Source organism: Plasmodium fragile (genome assembly GCF_000956335.1).
Source record: "Plasmodium fragile strain nilgiri unplaced genomic scaffold supercont1.10, whole genome shotgun sequence".
NCBI classification, from domain to species: Eukaryota; Apicomplexa; class Aconoidasida; order Haemosporida; family Plasmodiidae; genus Plasmodium; species Plasmodium fragile.
The window spans coordinates 140,364-158,548 of NW_012192590.1; the positions used below are offsets into that span (position 1 = coordinate 140,364).

Sequence of the window (18,185 nt, forward strand, 5' to 3'; positions counted from 1 at the left end):
TGCGTGCGCGCGCGGTGCAACCCTGAACCCAAAAAAAAAAAAAAGAAAGAAAAAAAAAGAAAAAAAAAACTGCCCAAGAGGTACGTTCACATTGGAACAATAATAATGACCCTTTCTACAATTACTGCTCAATTGGATATATCTTCCTATTTTTTTTTTTTTTTAAAGTATTCTGCTCCTGCTAGCCTATTTTTTTTGTATATGGAAATTCTAATTTTGTTGATACGCCTTTTTAATTCAATGACTAGTACAAATACAACTAAAATAATATATTATTAATAAAGGCACATTTTGCAACCTCCACAATATTTGTAAGTATATTATATATGTATAATAAATCTGACCTGTGCATTAGCTTTGGTGACGGGAAAGCTCTCTTTCCATCCTGTGTATGTATTTTTATTTCTACAGTGCACAGTTGAGGATGGCACGGTTGGAGCTGTTTTTGTTCGTTGCTATATAGTTTTGCACAAGGAAAAAAAAAAAAAAAAAACATTTTCTCTCTGTATAATATGTTCTTATAAATATATGCCCCTTTTTGGTATTTTAAAACTGTGTATAAAATTTTTTTTTTTTTTTTCTACTTTTGCTTATTTGAATTCACCAACTTGGCTTTTTACATAATTTTCCGTTACCCTGTTATATAGAGAGCACAAACTTTTATTAGAATATTGTTTAAATAAACGCATATAAATAAAAAATAAGCTTTTTTTTTAGCCTAATTATATATTTTCTGCTCCCCACGCCTGTTTTATACTTCCAACGCAACTAATATTTTTACCAAAATGTTTAGCGCTCCACGAGTATTTTTTTCTGTGTTCACTCTGATGAACATCGTACTGCTGGTAAGAGGAGGAGAGAAAAGAAAGCAATCTTTTTTCATGTGACGCATAAAAATAAAAGGGGACAAAACCCCCCTTTTCTCTTTTTTTTTCGCCATACATTGTTAATACGAAGACTTAAATCCTGCCAAACGCATAACTCCTTTTTTTTTTTTTATTTTATCTTCTTAGAATGGTGACCTCCCAAGCCAAAATGCATTATCCCTAGGAGGTGCAGGACTCAAGGCCTCTAGACAGTTGGCTCAAGCCACATTAGACGCAGATGAACATGATGCCGCACATGATCTGAGCAACAGTTGGGATGATAAAGATTCGAATGAAGGGGAACAAAGTGAAGTCTCCAGTGACGCCACTTCCAGTTCAGAAAAAGAAGAACAGGAAGAAGACAAGGAAGTAGAAAAGGAAGAAGAAAAGGAAGTAGAGAAGGAAGTAGAAAAGGAAGACGATCATAAGAATAGTGAGGACAATATCAATGATGATCGAGATGATGATGACGATTACCCAGGGTTAGACATAGCAGGCCTATTAAAGGAACATTTGTTTGTAGTACCAAAAGAAAAAGCAAAGCTCCTATTGGACGAATGCAACAGAATACAGGTATTAGATTCTGACAGAGCGGTAGAAAACTTATTTGTGGAGCTATATGACTTGTCCCTCAAATATGAATTAACAGAGGATCAGCAAATGGATATATGGTCTGAATTCCTCGATGATATAACTACTCATGTAACAGACATGAGTGATTATTTCAATGACATTTATGAGTTTTACATGAACGCAAGTACCGTCGAGACTGTTTTCTTTGTTCACTCTTTAATTAACTTTCTGGACTTGTGGACAAGAAACATCGAACTAATTGAGAAGAATTGGTCTGCGCTTTTTGCAGAGAAGGCTGCGGCCTATAAAGATGCCACTCCAGAGGGTATGTTGGGCAAAGCAGGAACGGAATTTACCCAGGAGGCAGAAGTCAGTACTGCCGCTTCGAGTTAAGCAGGAAAGAAAGGCGTATGCAAAAAAAAAAAAAAAAATGAGCCATACTTTTTTGAAAAACAAATTAAATTGGACTTTCCTTTCATATTAGAAAAAGTGTACCCTTGTCTTCTTCATATCACAACGAAGACACATCATTACATTGTGTTGCCAAGGTACCGCTGTTGTTGTCCCCTATTGCAAATGTGCACCGACGAGGAAATGGACCGTTTGTTGTGCATCACACTGTAATGTCAGTTTTTACCTTTGCCCTTTTTTTTTTTTTTTCTTTTTTTTACTTTTTCTGCTATGTTAAAAACTTGCCTCGAGACACATTTTCAGGGGGGAGGATCCGCTCTCACTTTATTTTACTCCGTTGATTAGAAACTTAAATTGTGAGTACGCCAAAACAAAAAAAAAGGGAGTCCGAGTTAAAGGGCATTTTCCCTAGACTAATTTTGCCGCCATGGAACGCGATTTCTACTTGAACCCTAAACCAGATTTGTTCAAAATAGAAATCAATTTTTGACATTAAAATGTATAAAAGCAACTTTTGAGGACCCTCTTGTTATTTATTGTTGCGCCTCTCCCGTAACAAAATAATTTCTCCCCCACTGCAACTTATGATAAATGGAAAAATAAATTGAATTATTTTAAGCGTTGAAGAAAAAGTGAGGCTGCCAAAATGTGGAGGGTACCATATCTCGATATTTTCTTCTCAAAATGATAAAAAAAAAAAAAAAATTATACAAGTTCATCAACCGATGTGTCAACAAGAATTTTACCATCCTACATTTTTAGATACATTTTTTTTTTTTGGTGGGCGGAATCCCTCATTCATTATGGAGGGGCGGAAAATAAATCGGTTCATCTTTACACCAAGGTGTGGAATAATTTTTTTTTTTTTTTTCCGCCTTTGTGCATACTTGTACCATTAATAAGGGACAAAATTAAATGGACGCAAAATTGCTAAGCGGTCGGTCCAAGTGACGATTTAAAAGGAAAAGAAAAAAAAACAAACAAAAATTTGAGAAAAAAAAAAATATATATATATATATTTTTTCATCTTACACAAAATTTTTGGAAATAAAAAAAAAAATCGTGATAGGGCAACACAATTAAATTTGTGTGTCTATCTCCTATCAGCTGTATTGAACAAGGTTGTCTCCTTTTTTGTCATTTTAAAAATATATACTCAACTGAGGGACTGCTCACTTAAAGGTACGTTGTGGCGCACCAATGGGGGGAGGGCCACACGACATCACTGTAGAGTCGGTTGACGATCGTGGGGTGGGGTTTCCCCCCACTTGCAGTTGTGCGCTGCCGCCAGGTGGGGACACGAACGAGAGTAGCAAAAATGCTAGTGATGATGGAAGCAGTAATGGGAGCATGGCGGGGAGCAGCTTCTCCAGCGAACAAATGAATGAGGCTTCTACGTGGGAGGAGGACAGCACAACAAACTCAGATAGGGAAAGCAAATGGAGTGGCAAAGGTCCGGAATATCATCGTCCTCCCATTTGCTCGCGAGATAACTCCATTGCTGCTTTAAAAAGGTTAATAAATAATTCTTTACAAAAGTTGACGCGCATGAATGGCCCGGGCTGGCACCATGGACTCCATGCGAACGGTGTTACTATGCAAGGGAAGCAACCAAAGGGGGTCCTTCCAATGGCACACACAAATATAAATGGGGAGAGAAAAAAAGGCATCAACGAGAAGAAAAACACGCAGAAGAAATACTATACGCAAAAAAAAACAAACAGAGGGAAAAATAAAAAAGAAGCTAATTATCCAGCATTGGATGTACAGTCAATTATTCGAAATATGGAAAAGGCAATAAAAAACGGAGAATTGATACAAAGCATCAACAGGTCCCTTTTTCGACAGAGCAGTGAGGAACGGATGGCACACAACAGGCATACACAGGTGCACACGCCGACGCGGCGATACCAAGCGGTTAACAAACTGAAGGAGCGTCCCAACCGCAACGGAGTCAACTCGACGGGAGGAAAAGCGGAATGCCGTCCGAGAGCACAACAGAATCGTCAAAGCAGCCATCCCACTAATTACAAGAGGCACCTCGTGACGGAGGGAAAAAGCTGTCCATTGGGGGAGGTACAATGTGGGGAGCCACCAATGCAAAATAATTTTCCGCACACACGTGGACAGTTAAGCAAGATGAATTGGACACCTGGACACAACCGCGTGCAACGGTGTGGTGAACGAGGTGAACTTTTTGAACCCTCCATGACGGCACCCCGGCACCTACTCCTCATCAGTGCAGAAGCGGCACACGAATGGGACGACTACCACCGCGTGGTAAGTTACGCCACTCCTCCGTTGCATCCTCCGCACGATGGTTGTACCGTGTCGCGAAGAAGGGAAGAGGTGTATACAAAGGGGTTCCCATGGTGTGGCGGGAGAAACTACAATCACATGGCACAAAAGGGGGTGGACGAAACGGACAAAATAAGCACACACTTGGAAGGTATGGAATTTCGCATCAGAGCTCCCATCAACATCGCATGCCCCCACTCGTACGTCATGCGAGAAGAAGAAAAATTTCTGTTTCGATCAGTAGATCGGGGCTTCTCTCAAGTGTCAGATCACAACTGGAGAGGAGTCACAAGAAAAGGCATACACACATGGGGAACAAATTTTGGCAAAAATTTTGCACCGAATGGACTACCCAATGGATTACACCAAGCACAATTCTCATCACAACATGGGTGCCTTTTAAAAAAATGTTTAAGTGGAGAAGGGACAGCAGCAGCAGCAGCACCACCACCACCACATGATGCCCACACAGATGTGCAGAGTAAAGAAAGGACAAGTATTCATTCGAAAATGAAAAGAAATTCAAATGAGGAAAATAAAACCATGAATGAGTTAATTACGATTCATAAGTTGGTGAAGGATATGCAAAACGTGCAACTCGTTATTAAAGAATTAACAGATACTACATTGCTCAGTAGTGGTCACACAGGGGTGAGCAACCACAGGGATCCAAACACAACTGAACATGAACAGGCGCACTCCGACGGGGGAAATATCATTTCACTTTTTTCTCCACCTGCCCATGGGGGGCCAAGCAAAAAGAGCTCAACGTATGATGGGAATGACTCAAACAACCATTTGTCCTCTGGCGACGTGCAGAAGTACGAAGAAAAAATTGCAAACCTTGTGCAGGAACTGATGAACACTAAACTCCTCTTAGCACAGAGTGAAACAAAAAGGGAGGAGGATATTAATGAGATGAATCGGAGGTGCGGAAGTTAAATACACCATCTACAATTCGGAGATACAAAAAAAAAAAAATGACTTATGGGTGGGTGAAAGCAGCACACCATATACACGCGAAAGAGTATTCGGCAGATGCTACTCCGAGTTGAGCACATATAATAGGGACACAAAAATATGTGCCCACCTACAACCGCCTTAAGCACTTCCCCATCGGTACGAAACATAAAGGAGTTCGCGTAATGTAGAAAGGGGGGGGGGAAGGGGCGCGCCTGTCGTAGATCCACATAATGTGGAACACCACTTTGCGAAATTTGGAAGCGACAAATGGGTAAAGGCAAACAGGCACGGGAAAAGGGAAAAAAAAAAAAAAGTTCATATGAGCATATAGCTCCCAGTGCATATGTGTATTTTCTGTGCCACATATAATAGGCCTAAGCATTTCGCCCATTAATGGCACATAAAAATGGCCTAAAACGGATATGTACACATATGTGTAATGTCAAGGGCGCAGAACGGTATATGCATCGTTGCACTTTGCTGCTCTCCTTGAAGTGTTCCTCTGACCAAGTGGTCAACGAAAGTAACAAAACGAGGAAGCACTTTTCTTCCCCTCAGTACTGCCCAAATGGTACAACTATGTATGCATTTTTGCAAATGCGCTCATGCGTTCACCATCTTCTGTAATAAGTCCCTTCTCCAACCCTAATGATTTTCCCCCACCCCTCCTGTTGCCCACACGCCTAATGCGGTTACGTGTGCCCAATGGACACTTGGTGTACATGTACTCATTCTGCAAAACGTTTTGAAGTGTTTTTTTTTTTTTTTTTTCGCCTAGAATAAAAAGGCCTCCACTTTGAACGCAGCGTGGGTTGACCAACACACATACGTGTTCAACCATATGCATGTGCAAGTATGTGAAATGATATGTAACTCGGGATGAAGGCCACCAACACAATGGTCCCCCTCGCCTTGTTCACACCCCCATGGGGTTATTACTTTTCCAAGTGTTGACACTTTTCTTGTGCCAATTTTCTGCGCAAAAAAAAAAAAATTCTTCAAATAAAACCACGCACAGAGGTAATACTGGACTGACGATGTGAAGAGGTTTTTACATTTATTATCAAACCCTATTTTTGTTTTATTTTATATATATATATATATATATATATATATATATATATATATATATATATATATATTTTTTTTTTCTTCTTTTTTGGGAATACCTTGTACGCACGCGCGTTCATGTTGCCCTTGGGGCACCGCTGAGAATAACACTTTGAAGAAGCAGCAAAAAAGAAAAAAAAAAAAAAAAAAAGTGCGACCAAAATTTACCTCCACATTGTACATAATATACATATTTTTCCGTGTGGATATTTGCCCTAGCCCCTTCGAATGGAAAAATATATATGCGCACAAGGGATTACAAGATTTAAATTGCAAAAAAAGGGAAAAAAAAAAAAAAAAAAACATGCAGAAAAGGCAAGCAGTAACGAACCCACACTATAAATTGACATGCATTTTCAGGCGTACATTTTGTTATTATCGTAATAGCAAGACGTATGTGATATATATATGTGCTTGTTGATCACAGCTCCTTGCCTGCACAAAAAGGACTAGTTTTTCACGAACCCATTTATACGCGACTGCGCATGAGAAAATGGTACAAGGCAGCAAACAATCGTTGACGAAATATATATATAACATACCAATGCACATGTACCAATTGAAAATACGTGAGTGAAGTTTAAGATTTTTTTTTTTTTTCCCACCGGCAGAGTAGTGTTACATTTGCCAGCTTTTGTTTCTTTAAAACACCTTTGCGTTGTGTAGCTCTCTCTCTTCCTATAAGCTTCACTTTTTTTTTAGCAGAATTCTTTCCCCCTGTGAGTTAATTTCTGTTTCCCATACTGAACCCTAAACCACCAACGCGTGCTTGACGGTTGACGCGTCCTGACTGCCAAACGTATAAATATATTTATTCATACCTATATAATTTTCCCCACACAAACAAACGAACGACGTGTACTTATGCGCGACGCCAGACAAAATGGAGTCACCGAAAGATGAGGCCCCCGAGAAAGTGGAGGAGGAAGCCACGAACAAGGAAGAAAAAGGGGGAGCAAAAAATGAGAAAAAATCAGGAAATGCAAAAAAAAACAGAAGGAAAAATTCTATGAGGAAATCCAAAAAAAAAGCATCCTTATCTTCGAAAAATGGGCAAAAGAATTACAAAAAAATGCAAAAGGGCAATCCTGCCAGTAGCCCCAATTCATTACCCATTTGTCCTCCACCCCCCCCTCCTCCTCCACCACCTCCCCCTATGATGAGAGATGGAGAGGACAGCTATAAATTCCGAAATAATTCAAACATGGGCTTATTAAACGTGTGCCCAATTCCAGGAGGCTCTGCTGGCGGCATGCCCAACTCCATGCCACCACCAAATCATCAAATGATGAACAACCCACCCAGTTACCATCACAATATTAACATGGGGGCCCCTCCCCCTGGCAGTGCACCCTTACCTCCTATGAACCCCAGAAATGTTCCACACAATCCAAACATAAACATAAAAACGCCAAACGTCAATCTGAGCTCCATGCCTAATTGCAATTTGCAAATGAACTCTTCCAATTTTCAGTCAAACATGTATTATAATAATAATTCAAAAAAGAATTATAAAGTGAATAACGTAATGGAAAATGAATCCTATGCGTCAGCTCCTACGTTGAGGCCAGCTCCTCATCACCAGAACAACAATGCCATGAGCATGAATGTAGAAAAAAGGAACATGTTGATATCCAATAATTATATGCACCAAAGTGGTGAGTACACTACTACCTACATGGACATGCAACAGCAACAGAGTAGTGGAAGCGCGAAAAAAGCGCTCCCTCCTCCGAACATCAAGCAAAATTACACTAATATGCCTCTCTCTCCCAATCCAAATTATTATGTGTACAAGCCCCCGGGAGAAGCGGGTATGGAGAGGATCGGCTTTTCCCTGTCTTATCGTGCAGTTGGCGCGCATCTACCCATGGCATATACTTACATACCTGTGTTTGCCACACTAAGTTGGCGAACTTCTACTAACTTTTGCTTCCTCTCCATGCCCCGTTTCGCAGCTTTGTCTAAGCTTCCCACAAACGAATATGTCGACGATAAACAAATGTACGGGACTTATCCCAACTCCATTGAAGATAATAGTATGCCCAAATATTATCAACCCAGAGCTTATGGCAGTGATCCAAGTAATACAGCTATTGGATAACCCCACCAGTCATTCGAATGAAACGACTTTTGTGTGTGTGTGTGTAACAACTTAAAATGGACGCAATGTGTGAAAGTAGTGTGGTATAACAACCATCATCATGGTGATCATTTTTTTTTTTTTTTTCGCGCAGATAACAATATGTGGGGAGGCAACACCATGGGGGCGTCCATTCCCAATGCCCCATATGATAGCAGCGTAGCGAATATGAAGTATCCCACGTGTAATAAATATTTCTTTCCGCAGCGTGCATTTAAAATTGTGCGAGTATAAAGTGCGCCTGCGTAGGGGCGCGTAGCCCGGCGATTGGTATCTGATCGAGTCATCATGTTTATCCTTGACCTTTGCACTATCTTTGCCATTACGTTACCTTTATTTCTCCCCTTTTAGATGATCAAGGTTCAGATAAAATGAAATTCAACAAGTACAAGGACAAAATGGGGAGGATGTCCAACCAGCCCTATGACAGCAGGCCGCACAACATAATCGTCACGAATGTGAGTTTTTTTGCGTTGTGTGTGCATTTAGTCCTCCTTACCCACCCATGGGTGCTTATTTGTGTATGCCCATGTAGTTTACGTGTAAACGCATGCCCATATTTTTTACCCGCACTGCAGATCCCTAAAAACCTAAGTTCTAGGGAAATTATGGAGACCTTTAGGTTCATGGGGAACATTCTTCGAGCCGACATTATGTTGACCAGCAAGGTAGGAATATTTGGAGCCATCACAAAATGGCTACAACATTTTTTTTTTTTTTTTAGTGAAAGTGACAAATTGGCTAGCTGACTTTTCACAAATGTTTTTTTTTTTTTTTTTTTTTTTTTCTTCAGGGCGAGCACTCAGGCTGCGCATGCTTAACCTTTCCGGATTTCGAATCGGCCTCCTTCGCAGCTAGTAATAAAATAAGAATGAACGATTGTACAGAAAAAAAGTCATTTGAGGAGAGCGAGAGCACGAAGGACGTTTCACCACTCATTCGTGTGAGAGTATATGAGTGTCCATGAGTTGCACACAAATCATGTGTACTGCCCGTACATTGCTCGTGTGGAGTTCACCCTTTGAAATTGCCCCTTTTTTTCCCCCTCCTCCCTCTTAAGGTCGTTATGATGGTGGAATGTTGAACAACCAGAAAATAAAGATGTTTGTAGAATAGGGTGTGGCTTGCGGAACCTTGCGTGTGTATGTGTGCATATGTGTATGTTTTCGTGTGCATGTACATGTACGAGCGGCATGGGCACTGGAAAAAGCGCCAAAGGTGCATGTGATTGAAGCCGGCTATCAAGAGGGTCAAGTACCCTTCTCCCTACAGCCCCGTGGAGGTAGTTTTTAACACCACACGCACACACACTCTCCCCGTCTTGCGTGTAACTCGGTACAAGAGTGACGAATGGTGTATATGTGAGAATATAGATACGTGTTCCCAAATATATATGGATGTGTTCCTGTATAGGGGTAGCCGCGTATGCCTTTGTGTTTACACACCTATCGTTTACGTATGCATGTTTGTGTATCCCTCCCTCCACGGACAGACAGGGAATGCGCACCCGCGTTCTGAGGTGCCAAGTACAGTTAACCCGTCATCCGTGTGATGTCGCGTGCGTATTTTCTTTTCCATGTGCCTCCATTCATGGGGAAGCGCATGAGGACCTGCATGTGCACACATGAACTCGCCAAAACCAAGGTGGAGAGAAGTATATTTTCCCTGTGTGGTATTATAGTCCCCCACCCGTCCATTCACTCACACGTGTATGTAGAATGGTGCACATGTTTATGCGTTTATATACATAATTGTGTGCCATGGACAGAGTTATGTCTGTCCTTATATTTTTATTTTTTTCGTACCTTTGAAGAATTAAAATAAAGGATTATCCATTTACCCCAATTATACACTCATGTCTTTAAAAGATGTCCTTGTTAATTACGAATCGAATTAATACATGTTCCTTTCCTTCGGCCTTTTGAATATTGCCACTTTAAATTATTTGATGCTTTTTAATTTTCCCCCTTTTTTTTTTGTATGCATGCGTTGGTGGGCCGTGGTAGTGGTAGTAGGCGGCGTTTAGTTTACACCGCTTAGCTAGCCGCCTTTTGTCGCCCTTTGTTGCAGTTAGCCAATTGGGAGAATCGACCTGGTGCGAAATGCACTTACAGCTGATGGTGGAGCGAGAAGAGGTCCTAACATGTGTGAAGTTACCAGTTCATTTGTTCCCCTGTATTGGGTGCGTACTTACACAAGTGTTGGCTTCTTTTTTTTTTTTTTTTTTTTTCTTCTACTACCGAGCGTCAAATGCACACCTGTTGATTGCTGGGCGAACCAATGGACGTGCTTACGTAGGGATTAGGTGAGCGCATTTGGGAACGGCCCCGCAGTGGTGAACGCGGGTATGTGTATGCATGCATATGTGTATGTATATATATGTCCTTGCGTGTACATATATCTACCTTGTGCGCCTGCCTGAGGGCTGTGTAAAGGGAAGTCCAGTAGAGAAGCGGTAACCTGTTCCCCCACTAATGTTTTTTTTTATTTTACGAATTCGACATTTTTAAAAGGTGAATTATTTTTTTTCTTAACTTTGCGAACCAGGGCAATTGTCCCTACTTACGCACCTGTTTTAATTTTCCTTCGCAGAAATTGCAAATGTGTGTCTGTTCTCGTGCGTGCTGCTTGTTTGAGGACCTCCCCCTTTTGGGAAAGAGGGTAGGGTACAACTTCAAGTGCGCACTATTGCATAAACCATAATTGTGTATAAAGTTTGTAGAGGAGGGCACCTCACATATTGGTGGGGGGGGAGTCTATATATCCCTTTTGCCACGAAGCGCGATTGTAATGGGCAGACCCACATCGCTGCATCGGTGCATCGCCTTAGCATTGCTAACTTGCTGGGAAGCCCTCCTAAGAACATAAACATATACCTGTACAGGTATATATGTACATTTATACGTGTGTGTGTGTGTGTACACGCACAAATTTTATTTGTCGTTGAACCCCTTCCGATGTTATTTTTTCTCATTAGCAACACTGTTTAGAGATTATTGGTTTGGTGATCAGCGTGACTGATTGTACACTCCACTGCTATGTTGCACAGGTTTTTTTTTTTTTTTTCCCCTCCAATATTTGTTCCTCCTTTAGCCGTGTTCGTATGTGCTGCATTTTCGTAGGCCGTGTAAAAAAAGGCCCATCGAGAATGCATGCATTCGTGTTTGCACAGATTTTACGCAAGCATCCCATACTACTACGTTTTTTTTCGTTTTCATTTTTTTTTTTTTTTTGTAAATGTGACAACCTAGGCGCATTTTTTTGTTGCAAAATGGTAAGACGCTAACAACCCCATTTGTTTAATGTACTTGTCGAAGTATTGCCCTATGGGCGACATTCAGGCAAAATGGAAAAAAATATATATATATATATACCAACGCCATCGTCGTTTTAGCTGTTACGTAAAAATGCAACCTTATGAATACAGTTTGAAAATGTGAAAAAGGTAGATTAAACAAAAAAAAAAAAAAAAAAAGGGAACACCCTCTCACACAAATATCAGTGAAATAGGCGGCTAACCATAACTACATATAAAATGTTCTTTAAATTCTTTTGGCGGGGGGAGCGTACACTGCGCAATGGGCACAGGATATTTGTAGGTGCGAAAAAATGGATTCCCCCCACACAGGAAGGAACGCACTATAAGTGGTGTTGCCTACTGAACAGGCACAGGTGTACATAAAACAAACACAACATATCATGAGGAAAAGAGGGAAATAAATGTGACAAGGAGTTCACAAGAGTTTACTTAAGAGTTACCATTTGTTGTTTTTGTTCTTTTTTTTTTCCCCCTCTACATGTTTCACATGACGCGGGGCGGATTACAACTATATTACATTCATATATATGACAGGTCGATCACCCCCGCCTCCTTCCCTGGGGCAAAAAATAAAGCAAATTTGTACCCTTTATAAAAAAGAAGTTTATATGCATATAGGCAGACCACACGCCGTATTATATATTATATATTTATAGTTGTTACTAAAAAAAAAAAAAGAAGAAGCAGCAACAGAGCAAATGTACAAATGCAGAGGCGTGATACGTTTTTTTTGTTTTTAAAAATATGCCTTACCCAAAAAGGGAAGGCTCACGGAAACAATGCTATACTTTTCCCTCCCATGAAGGTTTGTTTTATCCATATATATGTAATATTATTTGTATGCACAGCATCTCGTACCCGTAAAGCAAAATGCCGCGCGTCGCCCGGGATTAGAGGCAAATCCACCACCCCCGGTGCGCCAATTATATTTAAAAATTTTTCACAATTTTAAGCACAGCATCATACATATTTTTATATATGCTGGGGGAAAAAAATGCATGTTTAAATCTGCACAAGTATACGTTATACATATATAATATTATAACTGTAAATCGCGTAACAGCTGTTGATGGCAGGCAGGGAATTTCCACTGTATTTATATTATATTTATATTATGGTTATGCATATATCTACCCCCACATGTGGTAGGTAGTGGCAACAGTCGGCGCAAAAAAAAATAATTAAACAAAAATAGTTTCCCGCGTTTTTATTTGCGCAAAGGAGATGAAGGGAAAAAAAGAGCCCAAAAAAAAAAAAAAAAGAACATAAAAGGAATTTTTTTTTTTTAATTTAAAAAGCCAAACAACACTCCGCATGGCAGAGCAAGCCATTTTTCATCTCATGTCATCGTTCGTCGACAGGTGAAAAAAGTGAAAAGCAAATTGCGAGCGAAAGGAACATTTGCCTAAAGAGCCAAGCCACGCGTATTTTATTTTGCATACATATATATATAATAATAATACATAGCACAAGTAAAACGCGCAACAGTATATAATTTTATACGTGTAGTTTGATACCCGCGGCCTATGTATCCTTAGCAGAGGTGAGAATTCCCAGCCCTCTTTGTGGTTCCTTCCCTCTTGGTGTTTAGCAGATTTCGCGTTATATTTTGCGGGCCGTGAAACCCAACCCCCAAGTAGGATCCCTGCAAAGTTTTCCTCCATTTATAAAGCATAGTGTACCAAGCTGACTATACCTAGCGGAGAGTACCTAGCAGATTGTACCAAGCAGTGGTGAAAGAATAAAAAAAAGGAAAAAAAAAAAAAAAAAAAGAATATCAAAAATGGGAGCGTACAAGTATATTCAAGAAATATGGAAGAAGAAGCAGTCAGATACGATGCATTTCTTGCTCCGAGTTAGAACTTGGGAGTACAGGTAAGAACAGTTTTCCCCCACCCATAGAAGATGGGAACGCCTTAAAGGCGAGCATGTAGAGAATAGCCTGTAATGTGGTCCTCATTCTTCTACACCGCGTAAATGCTTATTTGCGTGTTAAAAGGCATCCCCTTGGGTAATGTTTGTGGTATGCAAATGAGCATTTATGCGGAAAAGAAAAAAAGGAGGCACTGCCCTGAATATCTTGCCCCTCTTAACGTTGTTTGTTTTTTTTGTTGTTCTTTTCTCATCTTCGCAGGCAACTGCCAGTAGTGCACCGAGTGTCGAGACCGAGCAGGCCCGACAAAGCCAGGCGACTAGGATATAAGGCACTCCAAGGATTCGTTATATATAGAGTACGAGTGAGAAGAGGAGACAGAAAAAAGAGAGTAAGAAAAGGTGTAGTGCACGGAAAGCCAAAACATCAAGGTGTACACAAACAAAAGTCCACAAGAAATTTAAAAAGTGTTGCAGAGGGCAAAGTGGGAAAAAGTATTTGTGGAAACCTCAGGGTTCTAAATAGCTACTGGGTTGGACAGGATGCCGTGTACAAATATTATGAGGTTATTCTTGTAGATCCTATGCACAATGCTGTAAGAAACAATCCCAAAATCAATTGGATTTGTAACCCTGTACATAAGCATAGAGAATTGAGAGGACTCACGTCAGCTGGTAAGAAGTACAGAGGCCTCCGTGTGAAGGGACACTTGTCAGCCAAGAGCAGACCATCCATCAGGGCTAACTGGAAGAGAAGGCAATTAATTAAATTGAAAAAATGTAGATGAGCGATGGGAGGAGTAGTTATGTAGGCGTTGTGTTGAGGGGTGGACAATATTTCAGCGTGTTCGAAGCGAAAAAAAAAAAAAAAAATGAAAGCAGAAACGAGATTTTCCCACCCGAAAGGTATACCCTGGATCAGATGAGTGGTCAAAATGTCAATGACCATGTAAAGAAAAAATTTTCAAACACCCCTCCCTCTCCCCTATCATTAATTAAAAGTTTTTTCAAATTTATTTTATGCGAGAAAAGATATGGGACGGTTGTAGTAAAGCCGACTGACCCCTGCACGCGTGAAACGTGCGCGCTGTGTGTGTGTGTGTGTTGAAGTATATGTGCAAATATATGAACATGCATAGAGCACATGGATCTGTGCATGTTACATATATATATGTGTATACATATGTACAAATGTGTGTAAAGACAATCCCAGCTGTGTTGTATAACCCTCCCCCCTGTGCACACGTGTACGCTGTAGTGTCAGAGAGGCTACCTCCTTTTTGTTACATGTACAAAAACATACCGTACCCTGAATAAAAGACCTTTTTACCAATGCCCCCCCTCTACTCGAAAAATAAAAAAACGATTTTTTAAAAATACCAATATGGGATTGTGCATAATATTGTGCCTCATTCCGCAAAGGGGGAACAGAAGTTGCTGCAATTTTGCGCAAAGATATTAGAACGTCTTCCCAAAGGGTAAAAAAAAAAAAAAATGAAAAGGAAATTTCACAAATGGCAATCCACAAATGGGGACTTTTTTGTTTTGCAAAAATCGGTTAGTCACACCACACCGATGTAAAAAACAGCGGAGCATGCATCCATCATATAGTGCCGTAGCTGCTTTCGTCCATGAAATGCTACTCTCAAGTCGTGTAAGCGGAATGAGGTGGAAGGACTTCATAAAGAAGCCCAATTGGCCGATCTGACTGATCATCATAACGGAGTAGTCACCTCGACTTGTTCACAAAAAAAAAAAAAAAAAAAAAAAATGTGACCCAAATGGGGAGCACGTAAGGGAGTTATAATTCGACTGGGTAATACAGGTGGGCAATCTCGTGGGCAATGTCGTGAGCAATCTGCTGAGCAACGTGGTGGGCGCCCCAAAACGGCTGCGCGAAGTTAATATACACGTATGAAGCATTGATAAGGAACCTTTGCATCATTGGACACCCAGCATGAGGACTGACGAGGGGCATCCTTCTTTTGGGTCAGTCGGCGCAAAAGTGCAAAAGGTACTGCAGCAGGTGGGCGGAGTTCCAAAATAAGGGGCTGTATTTCTTCTTTCGTATGTTGAAAAGACAGAGTATGAATTTTTCAATACTAAAGAATACGTTCATCTCCTTGTAAGGCATATTTTTTTTCGTTTTTAAAAATTCTAGAGATTCATTTACGTCCCACTGGAACCCCGTGTCAGAGTAGGACAGCAGGAGGTAACATAAATCTGTGACGTCATCATAATTGTTCAAATGTGCTCCGGGCTGTATCGTCACTTGATTTGGGTCTACTTCTCCATTCGCATGGGGGCCTGCACCTACCTGTTGCTGTCCACATACAATTGGCTTCCCCCGCCTCAAACGGAGCACAAAGTACACCTTGATGTGTTGCTTTCTTAAAGAGACGCTGGGAATACAAGAAAGCGAATTCGATATATTTGCTTGTCCCTCCTCTGGACGGTGCTTCCCCCGAGTGGTCATGTTCTCTTTATATGTGTATATATCCGTCACGAAAACAGCTTGTTGAGTTTCTTTCGTGGAGCTCATCACTTTTTTTAAAAAAGCTTCACAGGAATACATAGCACTGTAGTCGATATGTTCCGGCATGGTACATTCGTATTTCAAATAAAAGAGGAGGAGCATGAGTTCGAAGTCTTCCAATTGGCTTTTTTTAAAATGGGTTCTTTTTACCACACTTTTTGTGTCACTCTGCTCTATCCTGCAATACGAATTTAAAAACTCATTAAATAAATGAACGGCATTGTACAGGTACTTGTGATACGTTTTAGAATTTATTTTTTCATTCAGCTTGATGAGGAAATCAATTAACTGCTCGTCGGGGGAAGGCAGGTCGTCCCTCTTACCCTCCCTCATATCATCATTCTTATCCCCACGTTTGTCTCCTCCATATTTATAAATGACACTCCTCTCCATATTCATGTCTTTGAAAATGGGGATATTTTTCATGGGGGTGAAAAACAACCCCTTGGCATTGTACTCTAGGAGGACATAAATATATTTGTTCGTTTTATTTTTTTTTAATTTCCTCTTTTGATAATCTTCAAAATTATCTGATGTGTATAGGATGTTTCTTCTGCTCAGTTGTGTAGGTCCATCCTTATTGTCTGAAGCGGAGTCATTTTTTATGTTTTCCTCTCCTTTCAGGTTACCAGTTGATGAGGGCAAATTGGAATTGTATGTTTGATCGTCCTCTCTTGTATCAGATTTATACATTTGCTTTTTTCTCTCTAATTTTATTTGCACAAGGATGAACGCATCCCATGTGAAGTCTTCCATGTTGATCATTTCGAAGTGCTGTTCATATGGGTTTGTACTTGGACACAAGTTAGGGTTCCCCCCACTTTGCCTTCCATATGAACTTCCCCGCCCCGCTTCCCTCCCTGCTTCCCTCCCGGGTTCCCTCCCATTTGGCGTTTCCCTTTTGGTCCTTTTCCCAAACAACAGGTGCACACTGTGTATGTCCGTGTTCAGTTGGTTTTCCCTCAGAGCCTTTACAAATTCGTCCCTATTAGCTACGTTAATTCGTTTATTGAAGAATGGGCTTAGAGCTAGAATGAGAGGGTTCGTCAGATCAACCTGTGGACTTGTCCCTAAACATGAGATGCTTCCCACCCTTTTCTCTGTGACGAGGCATGTAGGGACACCGGCCCCTCCCCAAAAGCCATTTCCCCCAGCAGCGTCACCATCCCAATGACTTTGTAAATGAGCCTCATAATGCTCTATATCAGTAATATCCTTGCACGTCCAACATCTGATTTTTATATTTGTGTAGTCCTTGCCCAAAAAGCTATTGCTCACAGGTGCTAATGTGAACTCCTTTATGTTTTCCCTACACATGGGACAGTATTCGAATTTTTTTAAAACGTTCTCTATGCATTCCTTGCAAAACAGGTGGTCACATTTTGTCTTCACTGGATTGTACAATATCAACATGCATATGGGGCATCTGAAATTATCATAATTTTTATTTTTTTCAATTATTACTATGAATCTTTTTTCTTCTTTTTTTTTCGTTATGGGGAATAGTTTGTTCATGAAAATATCCACCTTGGTCTTTATGTTCCATCTGAGTTGCTGAATGTAATCTGCGTCAATTTGCATTTCACTCAGTGTGGCGATTAGGTTGTTGCTTTGGCTGTTGTCGCCATTGTTCCTGGGGATAGGCTGCTCCAGCTCCTCTGTCATTTGTTCGCGGTGTGTAACGGAATGTTTGCGTGGCCTTGGCGGCTACTACCTTCGTTGACGGTTTGGTCAGTTGTTTATTCGCGATTACGCGACACGAATATCTCACTTTTTACACGCGCGGAAAATCCAATGGAGCGACTGCTTAGCAGGTACACATAGGTGTGAAAAAAATGTGTGCACATATATGTACGCACGTGAGTCACGCAGCGGAGAGACAAAAAAAAAAAAAAAAAAAGTAAGGAGAAAAGCACAGGTGTTAGTCTCAATTTGAGCAACTTCGCCTCACCCTACAATTTAGAGGACCTCAAAAAAAGGAGTAGCAACCTCCGGCAGGAACAAGCGCGGGAAACCAAAAAAAAAAAAAAAAAATATATATATATATTTACATATTATACCCCACACATACGACGTCTTACGCATATCACAATA

The 18,185-nt window shown here is 40.6% G+C and overlaps 5 protein-coding genes across 5 annotated transcripts; 4 read left to right on the plus strand and 1 right to left on the minus strand.

Annotated features, from left to right (window-relative positions):
- Positions 1–785: 785 nt before the first annotated feature.
- Positions 786–1,832, plus strand: AK88_01188 (uncharacterized protein; the record flags this gene model as incomplete). Its single annotated transcript, XM_012478824.1, has 2 exons — positions 786–845; positions 1,014–1,832. The coding sequence occupies 2 exons, from the start codon at positions 786–788 to the stop codon at positions 1,830–1,832; spliced, it is 879 nt and encodes a 292-aa protein (XP_012334247.1).
- Positions 1,833–3,050: 1,218 nt separating this feature from the next.
- Positions 3,051–5,090, plus strand: AK88_01189 (uncharacterized protein; the record flags this gene model as incomplete). The annotated part of the gene is made up of 1 exon (XM_012478825.1): positions 3,051–5,090. One exon carries the CDS (start codon positions 3,051–3,053, stop codon positions 5,088–5,090), a length of 2,040 nt encoding a protein of 679 aa, XP_012334248.1.
- A 2,014-nt stretch (positions 5,091–7,104) lies between these two features.
- On the plus strand, positions 7,105–9,480 carry AK88_01190 (uncharacterized protein; the record flags this gene model as incomplete). The annotated part of the gene is made up of 7 exons (XM_012478826.1): positions 7,105–8,035; positions 8,180–8,305; positions 8,459–8,548; positions 8,716–8,822; positions 8,943–9,032; positions 9,158–9,245; positions 9,425–9,480. 7 exons carry the CDS (start codon positions 7,105–7,107, stop codon positions 9,478–9,480), a joined length of 1,488 nt encoding a protein of 495 aa, XP_012334249.1.
- A 3,986-nt stretch (positions 9,481–13,466) lies between these two features.
- Positions 13,467–14,343, plus strand: AK88_01191 (uncharacterized protein; the record flags this gene model as incomplete). Its single annotated transcript, XM_012478827.1, has 2 exons — positions 13,467–13,558; positions 13,818–14,343. 2 exons carry the CDS (start codon positions 13,467–13,469, stop codon positions 14,341–14,343), a joined length of 618 nt encoding a protein of 205 aa, XP_012334250.1.
- Positions 14,344–15,545: 1,202 nt separating this feature from the next.
- AK88_01192 (uncharacterized protein) lies at positions 15,546–17,756 on the minus strand (the record flags this gene model as incomplete). The annotated part of the gene is made up of 1 exon (XM_012478828.1): positions 15,546–17,756. The coding sequence occupies one exon, from the start codon at positions 17,754–17,756 to the stop codon at positions 15,546–15,548; it is 2,211 nt and encodes a 736-aa protein (XP_012334251.1).
- Positions 17,757–18,185: the final 429 nt, after the last annotated feature.